A 22,175-nucleotide genomic window follows, 5' to 3' on the forward strand; every position below is an offset into this window, starting at 1 on the left:
AGGGGTGAGACAAGAAAAGCATGAAGATACTACACGATTGGAATACAACTACACTCTCAAACATTTATTTCAAAACTTGGTGAAAACTTAATGATAGTTTCTCCAAATGAATTTCGCGCCAAACAAAATTTCACCACACACACTTATTTAAAATACAGTTGTAGTATTTATTCATTTATTTTTTAGATAACTGTTTTTGTTGGTTTTTTATTCGCGCAAAGCTACACGAGCCATCCACGTGACTTTAAAAGCGCGTGAGATAAAAATATATTGAGAGGTACACAAGATTAGAAACGTTTACAAAGTTTTTCTTTATTAGAACGTTCTTATACACAGCTATACAAATATGCTTACTAATTAGTAATCTCTGCGTAAGGCACGTCATGCCACTTTTTAACCTTTTAAGAACCAACAACCATGTGGTACCACAGTTTGTACGAATGATATGTATTTTAGTAAGTTCAACAAAACTATACAAGAATACGCAAGCCTTGAGATCACAAAACCTAAAGAAAAACAACAAAAACGTAGCCCATAAACTTAATATATATATAAACCACTAGAATAAAAATGTAGCAATGGATTACTTTATTTTTTACGTCATATATTATAACTGGAAAACGTGTAAAAACAAATAAGCATTTCATATTCATAAAATCGATTGTATTTTAAGAAGTATACATATTCGATGCAAATATTTTTATCCAGGACATTGTCGTCTGATGTAAGAATCCCCAAAAAAAAAAACACGTTTGTACATCCTAAATCAATATTTATTATATACGCTAAAATATTTTACTGATATATTATTAAAATAGTGATAATTATTTAAATTAATTTCATTGTGGTGGAAAGCACGAACTCGGATATGAAACAAAACATTAAAAATAGCTGACAAACATCGCTCATTTCATTACATGGTTTCATTTCCAAGTGGTAAGTTGATACGTAAGTGTATGTCTCTAAGGCATAATATGATGTTTAATGCATGCATCGTATTTCTAATAGTATTAAGTTACATGTACCTATTGCTAATTTCATACTTCTCTGGCAACAACAGTTTCGTAATTATTATTTTTTTTCGATTTTCTCATGAGGAAACTGCTAGTAAATGAGAAAGGACACGTGTGCAGTGCACACAAGTCTAACGTGACGTATATTATCACAATAATACTTTGACATTTTAGACCGCTTTTTGGCATACCAATAATCATCACTATTAAAAACTTTCAACATGTGATGCTTCCAAAACTCAAGTTTTACAAGAAGAAATATATATTGCATGCACAAAAACTGTCATACTATATTTGCAGTTCTGATTCTGAGGCTTAAAGTAACTATTATAGGCAGAAGAAATGCACGCAAAATTATTTACATATTTATAAAATACTAATATATTAATGAAATTCTTTTTAAAAAATTAGGTTTTCTCATCATAATTTTCTCTGTTCCTATAGTACAAATAATTTTCAGAATAAGTGGAATGAATGTCGTGTTGAAAGAAAGATAAAATTGAAAGGGGACATTTGGAAACCCAAAACACAAGAAAAGTGAAGTCCTTTCATCGTACTAGTGTCTGTTAATTTACCGTTATTGAATAATAATTAAAAAAAATCAAAACAAACAAATTCTGTATCAAAACCAACATACAATTATGACCATTAATGCACACTACACGTATATACAAATACACACATTCATCATAACGATATTATGCATCAGTAATAATAAAAAAAATAGTATTTGGGGTACCTTTCATGAATTATTATTACTACTTGTTTTAGAAACTGTGGGAGTAATGTTTTTGATTTATTCTAATTTATCAAATCATTCTTTTACAATAAAATTTTTGTTTATGTCATTAAAGACCACATGCATGAATTTGGGATGACAAAAACAATTTTTTCAATCCAAGAAGCAGTGATCTAAACCAGTACTGTCGTAATAATTTGAAATGAAAGTTGTATATTCCTTAAAGTGGTCTTTAGCTAAACAGCACTGGATAAACTTACATGTTCTTGTTTCTCAAGGTATCTTTTAAAAGCACACTTGGTAACAGGAATAAAATCTGTGAATATAAAATAAAAAAGAAGGGAACCATAATAAAGGTATAAATCGATTTCTTTAAGGTTCTCAGTTTATCTGTATATAGGAGTCAGTGATAGGCACGGCTCTGTGTGGAGAACCATGAAACTAAGTTAACCTTAAAACTTGTATTCAGACATTCTAAGTTAAATAGTTCAAAAGTTATTAAAAAAAATTTAATGAAGATTATCACCTCATAATAGCCTTCCAAAGGAATACTAGAAAAATGCAGGGCCAATTTGTGGAGCAAGTTTAAAAAAATGTAGGTCAAATTTTAGACAAAAAAGGTCATAATGGTAAAATATTGGTTGATAGAGTAACATGGGACTTAATTAATGGCGTACTCAGTGTATGGTTTATGTTTTTTACACGTTTGATGCACATACCAAGGACTTACAGAAATGTGGAACATCTGTGTTAGTCAGGTTGTCACTCAAAAGGTTTCTGTTAGAAACGACAGACCTGGAAAAGTAACAACACGAACCCTTTCCTTTCCCGGAAATAAAAAATTTTGTTGAAAATGAATTGGAGAGAAACAGTACGAAAGTAGGGTTACTGGAAGGCCTATTAGGCATTTCACATTACCTTACTAATGAAGTATCAGCGATATAAAAGAATTAGGACAGATTTTTCTTAAGTGAGCTACACAATGCAAGCTAACTGTCGTATGTAACAATGTTAAAAAAGTACAAAAACTAACTGCTTTATAATGTTTACTTATCTTTTCAGACATTTAGGGAAGCCTAACTTTTCTATGCTATAAAAATACTAAAATTTTACTTCTTTAACACTTTCAGTCTCAAAGTCAACAACAATTAAACAAGCATATATATAAAGTATATGATGTAGGCCAAACAGAAAAATAGCCAAGAAGGGTACTTGGACTAAATTATTTCGTGCTTTTAATAAAAATGGACAAAATGTCTAAACATTTACATTTTGAAATGTTCATTAAAATCTCTTAGGGTTCTGTTGAACAATATGGATGCATGCTTCTAATTTGAAAGTATACACTACCATATTTCATTTGATCCAGCATGGAAAAAAGTATATGTTACTGAGAAGACTAAAATATATATGCAAACATAATTTTAAAAACTTCTGCACCTCAGAGCTTGTATTCAATAAAAATATCAGATAGAACTTGGTAACTATGTGTACAAAGAGTACACACTGTTGCTACACATTTCAAAACGTGCATATTTATATGTTCCAAACTAACCATACTTACTATACCATTCAGATGTAGTGATGTAGAAAAACATATAAATGTTTCAACAAAGACTTATGAATCCAATATGGGTAAGTAAGCATGACAGCATGTTATAGTCACAATAATTTCTACTCGTATACTTACAACACTTACAGTTCCAGTTGTGTTAAACAGCAATAAACAATACAGAGAGAGTCAGGCTGTCTTGAAGAATTGCTTCGTTTTAATATGATTTGTTTTTATAAAAAATATTATTAATGTACATGTAAACATTATTCTAAGTTTAATATAGAAGCAGCTGCCACAACTATTCAAAAGATTCTACTCAGTTCTTATAAAATATACAGATATAAAATATTTATTCACACTTTCTGTTGGTTATTTTTACCATTATAATTTCAAACACACCATACCTTTACAAAATAACTACCAGTAAACATCAGAGGTTTATCTGTACTAACACAACAATGCTGGGTAAATTTCAAGTCTTCAACACATGTGAATCACAGGGGACAAAAAAAAAATACAACCAAGTGTTTTCTAACTCTAAATCAAATAAATGAAATTAATTAAAAGTACAAACACTGTAAAGTGCAACTGACCGTCCCCTTGGGAATTTCATTTCTACAAGTCTAGGTTCAGTTTTAAAACTATGCAGAACCACACTACTGTAGGGTTGTAGTTGCATAAGTTTACTGGAACATCCCATTTTCCCATTACTCTTCATAAAAGTTGGCTGAAGGTCTATAATGTTTTTTATGTGATTCGCATGGAATACCATTCCTCTCTTCAGTGACCTGTGGACAAATAGTAAGAGACCAAGACACTGCCTACTTCTATTACGTGTTTTGAAGGCTTTCCATAATACTTAATATTCACTCTTACAATACTTTTAAATGTTAAGACTGATCAAGAAAACTACATGACACAACTCTGATATTGACTTAACAGATTTGTTAGGAGCAGCAATCAATACACGAGGTATTGTTGAAGGACTATTATATACCATTCTTACTTTGAACCCTTATTGGACTAGCAAAAACAATGTGATTCAAATTATTAGCAGTTTTACTTTGATGTAACATCACACTTATACTTCTAATAAATTTCATGCTTTGCCAGGTAATGTTTCCACACCATAAGAATACAGATTTAATATCCCACATAAAACTGTACTGCAGCAGTTATATCCCAACACATCTCCCTCACTCAGCTAGTTCCAGCAGGAAATGACATCTGGCCACCCAAAATGATTGTCTTCAATAATAAGCAGAAACTCATACAACAGTCATCCAAAGCAGGAAAATTATATGTGTGGCTAAATGTATGTTACCAGAGCATAAGGCTAGTGAAGACAATGAAACTAAGATAAAGTTCACCATCAAGAGGAAGACAGAAAAACTGACACTTCAATTCCTCTAGAATTCTGTCAGATGAAAGCTTATTATGTGAAGGTATTAATTAAGATACAACTTCAGTTATGAGTCCAATGTAGAAAGGTAAGGATAACAAAATAACCATTAAGGAAACTGATATCCTCCCTTCTGAATATAAAGGACCAATGTGATTTTGTTTTTCAATAATCATAAATAGTTGTTTTATAATATCTGAGTGAGAAATACTCCACACATCCAAGAGTTGATACGACAGCAGGATTCTGATGGCAATTATTCCATATGGTTACCATAACATTCATTCTGTTAATACTGCATCTGTGAAGACATGTAGAATTATGGTTATGATTACAATGCTGGAAAAAGTTGATTCAGTAAAGATACTACAAAAGGTCCTACTCCTTGTGTAGAAGCAATTTCAGTTATCATGAGAGTATGGAGGAACAGGACAATGAAAGAACCTAACTTCATTCACTAAACCAAGATATAACTCTTGAATATCTATATTTTGAAAGCTGAGCCTGGAAGCTCAAGCCAACTTTCCAATGGTACAAGCTGATAATTTCTTTGGTTGGTAAAAGCTATTTTAATGTGACATAAAAGAAACTACCAGTGATGGTTGTGAATACAGAAATTAATCATCAAGATATGGTGAAAGTTCAAATGGAGGCAAAGTAAATACAGTGGTACCATTTCCATAATGGTTTAAGTAAATTTCAAAAATTATTATATCTTAGGCATCAGAATCATAGTGGCTATGAACAATTTAATATATATTTCATTGTATTTCACATATTCTACTATTTAAAGTGACTTAGACAGAACATGCACATCTATTCATAATATTTATTTGTATGTATTAAATAAATGACTATTGCTCTCATAGCATGACTTAATAAATCTTTAAGATATCTTTGCATGCAAATAATCACACACGTACATAGAGAGAGGTTGGCTAAACTCACATTTTTGTGATGTGAAAAGATTATGCTTAGAGTTACAGAGCAGCTGCTTTCTTAATGTTTTCTACCTGGTCAACATTCTTCTAACAAAGGAGTAACATTTGTATGGTTTGAAACATTCATGTGCCTCCAATCCTATGTCGTATTAGCAAGGTTTACAAGTTGCTTTTGACAATATGTGTTAACTTCTGATTTCACAAGTTAGAAGTATCAAGTGAAGTGGACAAACTTGTTTGTCTGTACTTAATAGTACAGAAAGTTCTTGAAGGCATATTAAGGTAAGCCTGAGGAGTACCACACACCAACGATGCCTCAACCACTATGAGCTATTGCACATATGGAAGCAAACAATTGACAGTTTGTGGAATTGTTAATTTTACTTTATAATACAGTGATGTAGCAGAATAAAGTTTTGACTCGATATCATATAGAACATGTTAATAGATCTTTTACATTAAATGACAAATCTGTGTTTATTGCAGTAAACTATACATGTTCAAAGTGACAATATTTAAAATATGCAGTTTTTAAGTATTATTTTGTGAATTGATACTTGAGAAACATGAATGTTTTTGTACGAGGATGATAGTTTGATATCTGGTTTTCAATATTAAATATCTCCCCACATCAATGTCTCTCCAGCATTACCTGCAAGAAACAGATAAGATCTCAGGCACTTTCTATAACTTAAGTAGGACAACAGAAACTAATGATTCAGATGGGAGGGATCTGTGAGAGGTCAGCATCTACATATTACTTTGGAAATTATGAGGCAACGTAACAGATTCAACGATGGTGTTGGAATGTGCCCAGTCCATTCTTATATTCTAAGACACAGAAGAAGCCAGCATGATGAAATCAGTTAAATCTCAAGGAGCTACAAACAGTGAAGTATCACTTTTTATGTACATTATAGACCTTATTCCCACACCTAAAATGGTACAAGAGGCTTGTAAACAGGCTTATACCAAAGAGATCCAATAACAGTAGTACAACTAAAAACGATCTCTAAGACCACCTAGAATAATAATATGGCCATGAAGCATTTGATAAAGTTATAACTGCTTAAAGTTCTGGAAATTTTTATATGTTATCACACACACGAATAACATGAGAAAAAATGACCATAGTGGCAGATGCATTGTAGAAACTTAAAGAATGGATGAACAGTTAAAGACAAGAGAGATGCTAAGTAAAATACAAAAGTTGATTTAAAATGCATTCCAAGTTCTAATATGAACAGTATTAAGAAAACTCTGCCACAGATTTAGCAAAACGTACAGAAGTAACAGAGTTGTTGGAAGATATTTTTGAAGTTTTACCACATTGGCTAGACATAACTGTGTGTTTATTTACAGTTCTTGTTAATCTAACTGATAACTTGATTGTTGTAACGTACATGCTGATAGCCATGTAGAAGATTCGATCGATAAACAGTTAATCGTCTGGAATGAAGAGTTTAATTATCTTGAAACAGAATTCTTTTACAATAGTTTTAAAAATGTTGGCAGATTTGCATATATAAACATTTTAAATTAAACTTTTATATTATACTTCTATAGCCAGTCTCTGAGAAAAAGAGCAGATAGCCCTCACATAGCTCTGCACAAAGTTCAAAAGAAACAAACTGAGAAAAGGAAAAAAATCTGGGAGAAGTACAAGGTAAAAATGTTACTAGAAAAACAAAAACAGAGGATATTCTTTCATGAAACCTCTATCTTTGTTGATTACAGAATAAACCAGAGCCCCAAAAAAATAATGCTTGATGAACTACGTTAGTCTGTTCTTCAAGGACCAAGTTGTTCTAGACCTAGAATGCTCGAACAATTAATTTCTCAAAATTTGACAGGTCAGAATGATGAAGCCTGGAAGAAGGTACAGGATGTTAAGGACTGGGTTCAAGTACACTTGATCAAGAACAGCGTTGTTACCGAAATAAACAAGAATGACCCCTAGAACAAAAGTATATGGTTTCAAGTACACTAAATATGAGGATATCATAGATTTGAAACTCATAATTTTAAAGTATACACTTGCTAGATGAAGAAATACTTCCAGTGGAGGACAAAGTATAGCTCAAATTATTAGGAACAGGAGCTTTAAAAGGTGCGAGTAATAAGTTAACTGTAATTACCACTCATTAAAAAAAAAAAAATCCAAATACTCAAAATAGAAGTGAAATGTACAAATGAATTAAAATTTGAAAATTATAAAACAACCAAGAATTCTAGATGTTAAAGCAGTCTTAACTGCACATTAGCTTTGGTGCTAAGTGAATAGTATGTAACGAGCTATCTCATTGGTCAGACTAAGCTGCTGCAGTACACATTTTAATTAGGTGGGATTATAGGTTAAAAAAAGAAATTTGAGGCTTAAAATCTTCACTCACTCACAGAGTAAAACATACTGAAATGTGATAGCTATGTTTATGGATAAACTATAACACCAGTATAATGTATAGCAAACAAAACACAAAGAAATTTGAGATAAAATACATCACATAATTATAAACTAAAGGTCACTGCCAACATTTCAAATTTATATATGTGTATATCAAATAGAAGCAGCCCAAGCCATCGTTTTTCATGTTACAATAATAAAAACATAATTTTCTTCAACCTTGTGCAAATCAGAAATCAAAATTTACTGAAATCTTTCAATTCCCATAAACTGTAGCATTATGTATTATTTGCTGCTATTATTGTATAACAGGTAAGTCCAATTAGTTTTATTTGACCTTAAGTTGAATGAAACAATGTAAAACACGAAATCAACCATGTATGCTATGAAAAGCAATTTAACAGTATTGTGATACCATTTCTGATGGCTATGCAGTTTAACAATTTGGTTTGCTGAAAACAATAAATACGAAGATATAAATTCCACTATTCTATTTGATCTTTCAATCAATTGTGTAATGGACAATATAAGTACCAGTAGTTTTATATAGAGACAAACTGTTCAACTCCTCCAGTGTCAAGCTGTGAAGCAAAACTGGAAATATCCTGCTGTGGTGACAATTCTGAGCTAATCTGATGCTCTGGAATTGAAGGTACCGTACAAGTGAAAAGACTAGTGGCCACCTGGGGAAGATGAGAAGATGAGGTAGGTGGAAAGTTACAAAGTTTGAGAAGATCAGAATCGACTGTACTACTTTTACACTGGTCAACATCTAATACGGTGGTTGTGTCAGTTGTAGTTTGATCTGGAAGTGTTGTCCACACTGTTGTTGTGTTTTCTACAGTAACTGAATCTTGGCGTGAGCTAACAGACAGGAGGCGTTGAGGTAAGTCAGCTAATGGACGATGAGTCATCAGTCCAGATTCTAGCTTCTCGTACAAAGGGAAACTTTGTATTTTTCCAACTTCCTGGGAAAGAGGAGGAAGCAAAGAATGGTCAAGAACTTTTGTAGCAGAAATATTAGGACTTGAATGGTTAAATGTAAAACCTGTCAGAGAATTAAGGGACACATCATCTGGAACAGCTGAAAGAGTGACCAAAGAGCTTGTATCTGGAAGAGAGTGGCTTGATATTAATGAATATTCTGAAGGAGGTACAAAGTGTGATTCTGGGTTAGAAGGCAAAGGTGGAGAAGGATGTTGAGGCAAAGCTTGCACAATTGAAGATTGAAAGCAGGTGGGATTAAGAGTAGATTGCTCTGGCCTAGTCAAATCTCCACCAGATGCAGTCAATGTATCAGTTGTTTGTCCTTGGTTCTGTAATAACGATACTAGAGGAGTTGTCAAGACTGTTGAGAACTGTTTTAAAGTAGAGGTTCCATTCTTGGAATCAGCATCTGATACTGAAGGAGATGCTTCATTTTCTTCCTGAGTAGTTGGTACTTTGAGAAGAATGTAATCATCTGGTCCCCAGGGAAGTTGTGTTAGAGCCAATCCATCAGTGTTTGTCAAAACCACAGTTAAACTATCATAAGAGGTTTCATTTATGTCCCCTTCTGAAATACCTGTGAGTTCAGACAGCTCCTGTGAACTGAGGTTGGTTTCACCATCTGAACAATCTTCAGAATTTATTTTTTTAACACGTTTGCTTTTGAACTGCATGTGATGAGAAGAAACCATATGTCTCTTCAGATGCGACATTCGTTTGTACGACTGACCACAGTAACAAAGGTACGGTCTGGCATCACTGTGAATTCTCATATGTCTTTTTTAAACCACTCCTGCCTTTAAATCCCTTTCCACACTGTTCACACACATAATCTCTGGCATCAGAATGAACATATGCATTGTGCTCTTTTAAAGTTGCAAACGCATGGAAAGCAGCTCCACAAACTTCGCAAACAAATCTCCTTTTGTCCGTATGAAATTCTATGTGTCGTTTCAAGTTAGTTTTACATTTACATTTATAGTCACAATATGGACATTCAAAAGGTCTAAGATCACAATGTAGCTGCTGCATATGCCGTTGCAATCCTTGTCTAGCACAAAACTTTGCTCCACATTGAGCACATAAGTATGGTTTATCTAACTGGACTTTTTCTACATCAATTTTACCAGCTATTTTTAAGTGACTAGCAGTCTTCATGTGGATTGACAGCGCCTTAGACGTGCGGAAGTTTTTGTCACATTCTGAACATTTGATAGGCTTTTCACCTGTGTGGACTCGCTGATGTATTTTGAGTAGGGTTGGTCTGTGAAATTTTTTGTTACAAGTTGTACAGAGATGTTTCTTTTCCTCTTTCACGTGAATATCATGTACAACCTGGCGATGTTTCATAAGGTCTTTCTTTGTGGAGAAATTACTTCCACAAATAGTACAACCATGTTTCTCATGACCCATCATGTGTTTTTCGTACTGCTGACGTCTTGCAAAGCTTTCGTTGCACTGTGTACAATGGAATTCATATTCTTCTAAATGTTTTTCCATGTGCCAGCTATAAGCTTCTTCGTTTTCACACATTTCCCCACACTTTTTTACAAACTATCTTCCCATTCGCATGCTCCTTTAAATGTGAAAGGAGGGAAGGTCGTTTAAAGAAACAGCGTTCGCAAAACGGACATTCATAAAGTTTCTCTGGCTCAACAATTTTATGAGCAGTTTTCATGTGTTTACACAGAATTTTTTTTTTTGTGAACTGAGCATTACAAATTCTACAATTGTTACGCTGATGACCCTGCATGTGTTTCTGAAGGTGTTGTTGATGAGAAAACTGAAGTCCACAAAGTTCACATTTCAAAACTCCATTACCTTCTTGGACAGAATATGGTTTGCAGTTGTGAAGTTTCAAACTTTCAAGGCTTCCAAAACTCTGTTTACAAAACCTGCAAGACAACATTAGTTTCTTCTCTGAAACTACCACCGTCTTTTTACAGCATTTCTGCTTCACCGATTTGTGCTTGTTAAGTACTCCAGGAAACTTTGTATATTTCAAAGCATTTTTCTCAGTAGTTAAGTGGTTGTCCTTTTCATCATCTGAATATAATTCATCAGTGAAATATAACCTCTGTTTCACAGGCCTCCCTCTACTAGAAACTGCTGATATAATTTTTTCTTTTGTACCATTAAGCTTTTGTTCACTTTCAAAATTTTCTGGAATGTTTACCTTTAACCTAGTTCTGGTCTTTTTTTGTTTGCCTCTTGTTATTTTTGGAGACATTTCAACATTTAAATTTGCTTTTGGTACCTTTATTCTATTAGCTGATACTTGTGTTTTTTCAGGTAATTTACCTGTAACCTCTGTTTTTGCAGTCACACAGTCAGTCTGTTTGGGAGAATTTTTTCCACTGTGTAATGAAAAAACAGGGCTGTCAGACTCTGTAGATCTTGCATGTACACTTGACTCTTCACTGCCTCTTGTAAGACTAACCTTTGGAGAACCTAAAGAATAAAATAATACATAATAGGATCTACAAACTTTCATAATACAGCTTTATCTTTAGGCCAGAAAATGTTTGGGATTTCAAAATCCTCATATTCATTGGGGATCAGCTCATAAACAAGCTATATACAAAAGCATAAAACATTTTTAACTTAGTATGAGTACATACTATACTCATTTTGCATAATGTCTGATTTCTCAATGACATTATTTCCTCAACAGACTAAGAAAAACCATGACAGTTGAAATTATGCAGAAAAAAAATAATGACTTAACTTTTCATCAGACTCTTGGTAACTGTGTATATCTTATAGGTTTCTTGAGAAATCATAATTCTAAAATCAAAATACATCAATTATAATAAATGCAAAAATTGAAATTGCTAATTTAAGGCTTATACTTTTAAGTGTGGTGGTTATGGAGTAATTAGTAATCTGAAAAAATTTAGTAATTGTTAATCCAAACCCTGGACTGAATCAAAATAATTACACACTACTACTTCTTGCAAAGGTTGAGAAAAACAACAATAAGATTATTTGTTACTTTCACTTTTGTAAAACTTTAATTTTTTCATTATTTACTACTTACTGTGTGAGGATTGGGTTGACATATTACATGATTTTTGGAATACAGCTGATTCTCTCCTATCACCATTACTGCATTTTGTGTCAGTGGGACCAATGTCACAAACAGAGAATGTAGGCATATATTTTGTCTGTGATGAATTTATGGATTCAGCATCCATACTTTTGTAGCTGATTGGTACATTTTGGCTAAGGATCTGTGTCTGTCCTTCAGATACTTCCAAGTCCTTTGTCATAAGACAACTGTTAGCATGCGAGTCAAACTGTAAGACACTTAGGTTTTCTACCCGAGTGGATGTGTACGAATTATCGTGTTTTTCTGTACATTCTGAAGGTTTATAACTTTGAGCAGTAATATTCAAATGTTCATCTTGTACATTACTGGTGCTTCTGCTTACGTTTACAAAATCATGTTGTTCAGTAACAAAGTGTGAGGAAACAAGAGATGGTCCAATGCACATTTCCTTAGGACTTCTAATATTGGGCTTTTCTTCTTGATTAAAAGCATTACAATCAGATCTAAATGAGTCAGAACTTTCTCCAAGAGCACTGTTTAAATTATGAAAGAGAAAAGTGCTGATTTGCTGTCCTATCTGGTTTCTTTCCAACACATAAGTATCTTGGGGATCAACATTAATGGGTAAATGGTTAACTAGAACTGACTGGAGACCTTGGATAAGTTTCACAGCTTCAGACTGCTGATCTGGAGCCAACTTGAGAAAACTGTCCATAACAGTACTGAGCTGGAAAACATCAGGAAAACTAATAGGCTATATGAATCACTTAAGAAATCTACACAAAACTTGAGCTTACAAGTGTAATATATGAAGCAACTACCTGCACATGGAGTGAGAAACAAGTTATGGTAATATAACTTGAGGTGCCATGTGAAAACTGGACTGCTGTTAACATTTTAGTATGACACTAGTTCCAGAACTTTCATTCTATGTTCATAATAAATAGGTTTAAATCACATTATGTTCAGGCCATAAAATACGAGTAATTTACTATTTCCTCTAAATCATGTTACACAAACATAAAATCTTTATTACTAATATACCATAATTATTTTCATCACTCACATTCAAGTATGACATAATATATAAAAGGTTATATCTGTGTACGTCTGCTAAGAAAAACTCAAAATCTACCTACCTTATAGATACACAGGGAAATGTTACATTTTTTATCAAATATATGTAATTATAAGACAGAACATAAACTCTGAACCTCATAATGTTTTTATCTGCCAGGGTTCCAGAAAAGTCCATTTTCCATCCCTCTCTGCTTCTAAGCCACTATAGATGGCTAACAGACACTGTTATAACCAATAGAAATAGCAGGATTTCCTCAATACGAAGTTTACAGCTATCCTTTTGAATTTGGCAGTAAAAGTATTCAACTGAGAGAAATATCTTGTAAAGTAATGGTAGTTTTGCTGCTCTGAATAGCCAACAGTTTTAAAACTAATTTACTGATATATCATAGTAATTATGGGTTATTCTGCTCCAATGTATGTTATATTTTTGTGTTTCTAAGAATCTTAAGGGAAAATTTCAAACATTTTTACTAAGTACAAACAGCTAAAATATGTAGAAAGGACTCAAAACTTTTATATTTGTTTTCTAGTAAAAGAAACTAAAATGTAAGAATTATAAGATTCTAACTAAACTAAAAAACTTGTTTACAAGTATGTGTGTGTTTTGTATAGCAAAGCAGCAACGGGCCATTTTTCTTTCATTGAATATTTCCATATGGAGTATTAGTGCTCTCTCTAAGTTACACAAAGTGTTGTGTACCCTCTAGATACTGTGTGTGTTATAGAAAATTTCAGGTGCATTTGTTTTCTTATAGCAAAGTCACATTGAGCTATCAGCTATCTGCCACATCCACTGAGGGGAAGCAAACCCTTAATACTAGCATTGTAAATCTGCAGACTAACCATTATCCCACCCTTAAATCCCATAAAACATTTAAAATTTCAGTATCTCAACAGTCATTTAAAATATTGACACTGAATTATGTTACTTCTGTAGGAAATAGTTAATAGGTTCCCATCATGATTTATTATTTTTAAGCAAATACTGCTGTGCTAGTGGTTCATATACAGCATTGAAATTGTAAAAAGAAAACAGATGGGATAAAAAGAATAACACTAGAAGGTGTTAATACAAGTAGTCTGGAACTTTTTGATCAATAATACAGTCAGTACAAAATTTATTTTATATTTACACTTAATGTCAGGATGAAGAAAAAACATATAGAATACAGTTTTACTGAAAATAAAGATTTAATATTCATGTAGTTGACTCTAGAGATTACGTAAATAAAAATATGAAACAGTGAGATTACAGTAAATAACAGAATTTATATTTCTCACATACTATCAGTTACTGCACATTGACTCACTAAAAGCTTCATTCTCATGTACTATCACAGTTACTGCACACTGACTCACTAAAAGCTTCATTCTCATGTACTATCACAGTTACTGCACACTGACTCACTAAAAGCTTCATTCTCATGTACTATCACAGTTACTGCAGATTGACTCACTAAAAGCTTCATTCTCATGTACTATCACAGTTACTGCAGATTGACTCACTAAAAGCTTCATTCTCATGTACTATCACAGTTACTGCAGACTGACTCACTAAAAGCTTCATTCTCATGTACTATCACAGTTACTGCAGATTGACTCACTAAAAGCTTCATTCTCATGTACTATCACAGTTACTGCAGACTGACTCACTAAAGCTTCATTCTCATGTACTATCACAGTTACTGCAGATTGACTCACTAAAAGCTTCAGAAGAAATACTTCATTAAAATTATTTTCATGTACAATCAAACTTGTAATGTTTATTTAAAGCTTTTCTCAAGTACTTCACAGTGAAGTCACACATCACTAAAGTTCAGTTATAGTATGTGTAGTTTCAGTTAGCATTGTTACTTTGTAAAAGTCATTCTCATAGTAAGTTCACAGTTATAGTATGTGTAGCTTCATCAGTATATGTTAGTTACTGAAGTCACACATAAAGCTTCACAGTTATAGTACTATCACAGTTACATAGATTGTTCACTTGTGAAGTCATTCTCACAGTACTATCACAGTTATAGTACTCACTAAAGCTTCATTCTCATGTACTATCACAGTTACTTAGACTGACTCACTAAAGTCATTCTCATGTAAGTATCACAGTTATAGTACTGTGTAGCTTCATTCATAGTACTATTAGTTAGTTGCAGACTGACTCACTAAAGTAAGTCTCACAGTATCATAGTTATGTGTAGATTTCATAGTATTGTTATTCTTGTGAACTCATCACAGTTAGTAACTGACTCACAGCTTCATTCTCATGTGTAGTTTCATAGTGATTGTTAGCTTCAGAAGTCACACTTCAGTAAGTTCACAGTTATAGTAAACTTGTAGTTTCATAGTATTGTTAGTTTGTGAAGTCACACATAGTAAGTCCACAGTTATAGTATGTGTAGTTTCATAGTATTGTTAGTTTGTGAAGTCACACATAGTAAGTTCACAGTTATAGTATGTGTAGTTTCATAGTATTGTTAGTTTGTGAAGTCACACATAGTAAGTTCACAGTTATAGTATGTGTAGTTTCATAGTATTGTTAGTTTGTGAAGTCACACATAGTAAGTTCACAGTTATAGTATGTGTAGTTTCATAGTATTGTTAGTTTGTGAAGTCACACATAGTAAGTTCACAGTTATAGTATGTGTAGTTTCATAGTATTGTTAGCTTGTGAAGTCACACATAGTAAGTTCACAGTTATAGTATGTGTAGTTTCATAGTATTGTTAGCTTGTGAAGTCACACATAGTAAGTTCACAGTTATAGTATGTGTAGTTTCATAGTATTGTTAGTTTGTGAAGTCACACATAGTAAGTTCACAGTTATAGTATGTGTAGTTTCATAGTATTGTTAGTTTGTGAAGTCACACATAGTAAGTTCACAGTTATAGTATGTGTAGTTTCATAGTATTGTTAGTTTGTGAAGTCACACATAGTAAGTTCACAGTTATAGTATGTGTAGTTTCATAGTATTGTTAGTTTGTGAAGTCACACATAGTAAGTTCACAGTTATAGTATATGTAGTTTCATAGTATTGTTAGTTTGTGAAGTCACACACAGTAAGTTCACAGTTATAGTATGTGTAGTTTCATAGTATTGTTAGTTTGTGAAGTCACACATAGTAAGTTCACAGTTATAGTATATGTAGTTTCATAGTATTGTTAGCTTGTGAAGTCACACATAGTAAGTTCACAGTTATAGTATGTGTAGTTTCATAGTATTGTTAGCTTGTGAAGTCACACATAGTAAGTTCACAGTTATAGTATGTGTAGTTTCATAGTATTGTTAGCTTGTGAAGTCACACATAGTAAGTTCACAGTTATAGTATGTGTAGTTTCATAGTATTGTTAGTTTGTGAAGTCACACATAGTAAGTTCACAGTTATAGTATGTGTAGTTTCATAGTATTGTTAGTTTGTGAAGTCACACATAGTAAGTTCACAGTTATAGTATGTGTAGTTTCATAGTATTGTTAGTTTGTGAAGTCACACATAGTAAGTTCACAGTTATAGTATGTGTAGTTTCATAGTATTGTTAGTTTGTGAAGTCACACATAGTAAGTTCACAGTTATAGTATGTGTAGTTTCATAGTATTGTTAGTTTGTGAAGTTACACATAGTAAGTTCACAGTTATAGTATGTGTAGTTTCATAGTATTGTTAGTTTGTGAAGTCACACATAGTAAGTTCACAGTTATAGTATGTGTAGTTTCATAGTATTGTTAGCTTGTGAAGTCACACATAGTAAGTTCACAGTTATAGTATGTGTAGTTTCATAGTATTGTTAGTTTGTGAAGTCACACATAGTAAGTTCACAGTTATAGTATCTGTAGTTTCATAGTATTGTTAGTTTGTGAAGTCACACATAGTAAGTTCACAGTTATAGTATGTGTAGTTTCATAGTATTGTTAGTTTGTGAAGTCACACATAGTAAGTTCACAGTTATAGTATGTGTAGTTTCATAGTATTGTTAGTTTGTGAAGTCACATATAGTAAGTTCACAGTTATAGTATGTGTAGTTTCATAGTATTGTTAGTTTGTGAAGTCACATATAGTAAGTTCACAGTTATTTTGTGTTGTTTTACACTATTCTGAGAGAAATGGTATATTCTACTGTAATATAAAATAAAGACAATGATTCTCATTGTTTATGGCTTTTCTTCTATCTACACATTTTACCTTGCATGTATGTTAAAGGGTATTTCTTTGTTTAAAAGTTCATTCACACTAGCATTATCTTTGTAAAATGACTATTTTTATATATGATTTCAAATTAAAGCAGTATAAACCATTCTGTTTTATTCTTTGCTAAAAGTTATTTTTACTCTGTGTAGTGTGTCATGATTAAATAACATTTGTATTGTATTCTTTGTTTAGGATGTCAATATTTGTCTTAGAAGCATTTTAAATGGTGAGGAACACTTACCAAACTTTCCAACCAGGGTTGAAGTGAAAGTTTATTTGATATAAATTTGGCATTAATTGTCAGCTTGAGGGCAAGCACAGAGTAACAGAGAAAAGAAAGTGTGTTAGATATAAATACAACATGCATTTCTACTTGGATTATTATTACAGTATTCATTAAGAATTTACTGTGGAAATGTACATTTCTTGCAAAGTAACAAACACTGGATTTAAACAGTATAGAAGAAATACTCATAGATTGGGAAAAAATTATGAATAATTTAATTTTAATTCAAAATCATCAAGCTCCCAAAAGATTGAAAAGATTATTTTATGTAAAAATAACTAGTACTCTTAGGTGATTGATTATATTAGTCTGAAGCTCTATTAAAACCCCTTCAGAAACCTGAAGTGAATCTCCTAACAGCTTTCACCTCTTTTAAAAATTGAGGTTACATCAATGATTCTCTGCCACCATCTACTTACTGTTTATTGACTTGTGAAATATTTAAAGTAAAGCTGACATAACCAACCTCTTCAGGGTCACGAATAATGTTAGAAACACCAGTGAAAATTTAAAAATGTGTCCACCTCACAGCCTTCAACAAAAACATCTTGATATCACCATCCTTCAGAAGTCCAATCTCAATTACAATCCTTAAGTAATTTTTTGAGAACCATACAGATCCTAAAGAAATAATATATTACTGGCAAATTACATCTGTAAATAGATTTTTTTACTTAAGACTTTAACTAATTTGACAGATGGACTGAAATGTTTTCTTTATTATCTGCAATGGCTTGAGCTAGTATATTAAACTTTAGTGCATGTAAAAATTAACAACATATTTAGTTACCTTTAACATACCCAAAAACACTTTGTGGTTAGTTGTAACATCATCTAATAATTGATTCCTATACATCCATCTGAATTTTCTAATTTCTCTTTAACCAAATTCGAAGCTGTCTTATATTTCTGTGCACCTTCCAACCTATCTTTCAATTTTAACTTTTATCACCAAGTTTCTCCTTTATGTCATTAGAAGGTCAATTACTGGGACAGCTTTAATGAAAAATAATTTATTTTAAGTTTCCCAAGTCTGTCCAACATCACCTGTTAACTCATTACGCATATACACTAATGTAAGAACTTGTTTTATTATCTCAAAATTGGTTTCTTGAAAATTATGAACCAAAAATTCATTTATTTTTCTCTCAAATGTAGCAAACTATCAAATCTAATTATACAATAATCACTGTTCTTCAAACATTCCTACCGTTCAACTTCTGAAACCATACCCTAATGAATGATTAACAATAATATTACCCTATATCACAAAACATGTCCCCATCAGAGTTTGGCTTAATAAAATCCCAAGCAGTGTATCTGAAACTAGTCTCCCATAATCATTGTATGTTTGCTTAGCCACCAGTAGCAATTCAGATCTTTTACAGTTTCTCATTGTTTCCTTCTGTCTATTCAAATGACAATTATTTCTATACTCGTGAAATTCCTTATTGTAATATGATTCAATCTCTTAACTATCATTTTTTATACAAAGAACCACCCAACCTTCTTTTATTAAAAGAGTATATTACTGTTATATAACTTATAACCTGTAACTTCGAAATACTTTTAACAATATTTTCAATCTCTAAATTTCGAGGTTAGTCCCATTAAGGATTATATTCAGTTTTCCCTATATCCTAGTTCTACGCTAACAGTAACAATAACATTTAAGACCATAGCAACTAAGCTCATTTGTCAATCTTGTATGTAGGTCTATCTCACTTAGAATAAAATGGTTTTAAAATAAAATAGCAGCCACGTCGATCTGACGATAATTTCTAGTACATTACGCAAATAAAGCTAAACAAGGCTAAAGTCATATGTAAATAAATATAATTGTGAATAAACAGAAAACTGATGGGCACCTCGATTGCAGGCTTCCAAAGGGCGACAGAGAGTACGAGACAAATATGGCGTCAGAACAATCGTTACGTGTACGTTTGAGTTTTTATGCTCTGATTGTAACTTGGACAAACCAATTAAATACTTAAACTAAAAACTCAACAAAAAGGATACCTGACTTCTAAAGTTTGTGATGGTACTCTCGCTTTTTGCATCACCTGAATCCATAATATTATTGAAAGCCTTTTACAAGTATACAATTTAAAGTGTCGACGAGCGTAACAACTACTACCTCTCCCGCAAGAGCTGTAAACCGGAAAAGGTTGCATATATTGCCCCATCTCATATCCGGTGTCTGCATTCGTGTTAATCATTAAGGATACACAAATTTAAGATATTAAAAATTCATAGGTGTTTTAAGAGTACTTTTCATTAAGAAAATGTGCAATGCATTGTACACGATAACCTTAAAATTGTATTAAATAATGTTAAAAGATGCACTGCGGTATTTGACTTAAAGTAAAGCCTATATAGAGACATACAGATGTGCACTTCACAATAATGTTAAGTCTGCCTACGTATTTGATTCTAAGCTTCGACCCTTGATGCACTGTCAAATATTTAAAACTGTAAAAAAATATTGAAATATAAATTCATTAAATCATCATATTAATATTTTTCGGGCCATGTTAGTAGAAATCGCTTTGTAATTATAAAGAAAAAATATAATATTTTTCAATGTTATCCATAGTAATAAAAGTTTTTGTTTTGTATATACTGATGTAAACATAATTGAAAATTAGTAAATAATCTCAACAAATTGAACGCCAGACATGATGTTTTTGTAATAGGTCACAGTTACTTATTTTGTCATAGCGTTTATCCAGGACTATTTGAAGTTCTAAGGTTGTGAAAATTAATGTAACGTTTGTACATATCTTAGGAATCACGAAACAACTCGAAACAAGTGTTAAATTTGATGGAAGAATTTCAACTCTGGTACGATTCTGATGGGAAGACTGCAAGATTGAGGTATACAGAAAGTCTGTTAAAGTAGTTTTGTATTTTGCTTACAGGCTGGACAAACACTTCGTTCGTTATTTACTTGGTGATAATTACTGTTTGAAAAATATTATAACGTACGTTTATACATAGAACATGTAAAAATTGTGGTATATTTTTTATTAATTCTACATTTATTCTAAATTTTGTGATATAGAAATACTCTAGCTTGTTTCTGTGAAATAAAATGCGATTATATCCGAGAAGAGGTAAGCGTAATAATCAGTATAAAAATTTAAAATATCGACTAACAATAAATCGAAAATATCATCCTGATCGGCTTTCTGACCATTTGATACACAAAATAATCTGTAATAACTAAAAGCAAAGTAAAACATGTCTCCATCACGGTTTGACTTAACAGAATTTCAAGCAATGTATCTAAAACTAGTTTCCTTTAATCTTTATACGCTCACTTAGCCATAAGTAGCAAATTACATCTTATACAGTTTCTCGTTGTCTCCTTCTGTCTGTTTAAATATTTTATACTGATGAAATTCCTTGTTATAATTGATATAGATTCAATATTTTAACTATATTTTTTTTAAATATAAAGAACCACCAAACCATCTTTTAAAAAGGATACATTGTGCTGTAACAAGTGAAGGTGGCAGTTGATTTTGTTACTAAGTCATACTGATTGAACATCAATGTGACCGCCAGCGGCACAGCGGTATATCTCTGAACTAATGTCGCTAGAAATCAGCTTTCGATACCCGCGGTGGGCAGAACACAGATAGCCCATAGCATAGCTTTGTGCTTAACCATAAACAAACAATAACGTTTCACTAAAGCCTGTGTGTGTATTCACGAGCAAACAGTTGTGTTTTTTTGTTTACTTTTTGTTAATATAACGTTTGTTTAGTTCCATAAGATGACACTGATATTTGGATATTTTCAAGAACATTAAAATAAAATTAGCAAAAATATAGTAATTTGTCTAGCCTACATGTATACAAGTGATGCTAGGTATTCCAGAGAAACACAAGTAGTTCACTGTAGTAAAATATATTTATTACACAACAAGGCTTCACCAAACCATGCGTGCAAATACCATTATAATATCTTTCGTTGAAATTATTTTTGTTTGTGTCCAAAAGATGACACTAGCATCGTAGATTTTGAAGAATAGTGAACTGTGTTGATTGGATTGTTTGGATTTAAGCATGAAAATCATAAAACTACACAATGAGATATATGTGTTCTGCCCACCACAGCTAGTGAAAATTTTGCTTTTAGCGGTGTGATTCCGCAGACGCGTCGCTGTATCACTAGGGGGCGACTGTGTGATTATTGAAATTAACAACAGCTTTCCAAGATAATATTATTTTTGTTGAACTGTAAAAGATGACGTATCTGTATAGCATCAAGAAGAATGAAACGTGTTGTGAAAGAATTTTAGTTCCATCAATGACGCTAGGGGCATCATGTTTTCTTTCACTTTTCAAGGTATAAACCTTGACAAAAATTCTGTTGAAGTAAAATTGTCGATTATTACAGTACAGGACGAAAAGGTTTATTGTAATAAAATATATTTATTAGCTAGCAAGAAAAGTATCAAACTATTTTTACATGATCGAATATGTAATTTTAAATAAATACCTAAACTTGGGGCGTAGTATATACTAGAAG

General features: G+C 32.2%; 2 protein-coding genes across 2 annotated transcripts; both read right to left on the minus strand.

Moving 5' to 3' along the window:
• Positions 1 to 288: 288 nt before the first annotated feature.
• On the minus strand, positions 289 to 19,978 carry LOC143238665 (uncharacterized). Its single transcript, XM_076479088.1, has 4 exons — positions 19,656 to 19,978; positions 18,103 to 18,257; positions 12,082 to 12,820; positions 289 to 11,492 (listed from the first exon to the last, which is right to left on the minus strand). Exons 3-4 carry the CDS (start codon positions 12,806 to 12,808, stop codon positions 10,567 to 10,569), a joined length of 1,653 nt encoding a protein of 550 aa, XP_076335203.1. The 5' UTR covers positions 12,809 to 12,820; positions 18,103 to 18,257; positions 19,656 to 19,978; the 3' UTR covers positions 289 to 10,566.
• LOC143244234 (zinc finger Y-chromosomal protein-like) lies at positions 9,798 to 10,541 on the minus strand. Its single transcript, XM_076488526.1, has one exon. It carries the CDS (start codon positions 10,539 to 10,541, stop codon positions 9,798 to 9,800), a length of 744 nt encoding a protein of 247 aa, XP_076344641.1.
• Positions 19,979 to 22,175: the final 2,197 nt, after the last annotated feature.

The sequence above is a fragment of the Tachypleus tridentatus genome, chromosome 2 (assembly GCF_004210375.1).
Source record: "Tachypleus tridentatus isolate NWPU-2018 chromosome 2, ASM421037v1, whole genome shotgun sequence".
In the NCBI taxonomy this organism is placed as follows: domain Eukaryota; kingdom Metazoa; phylum Arthropoda; class Merostomata; order Xiphosura; family Limulidae; genus Tachypleus; species Tachypleus tridentatus.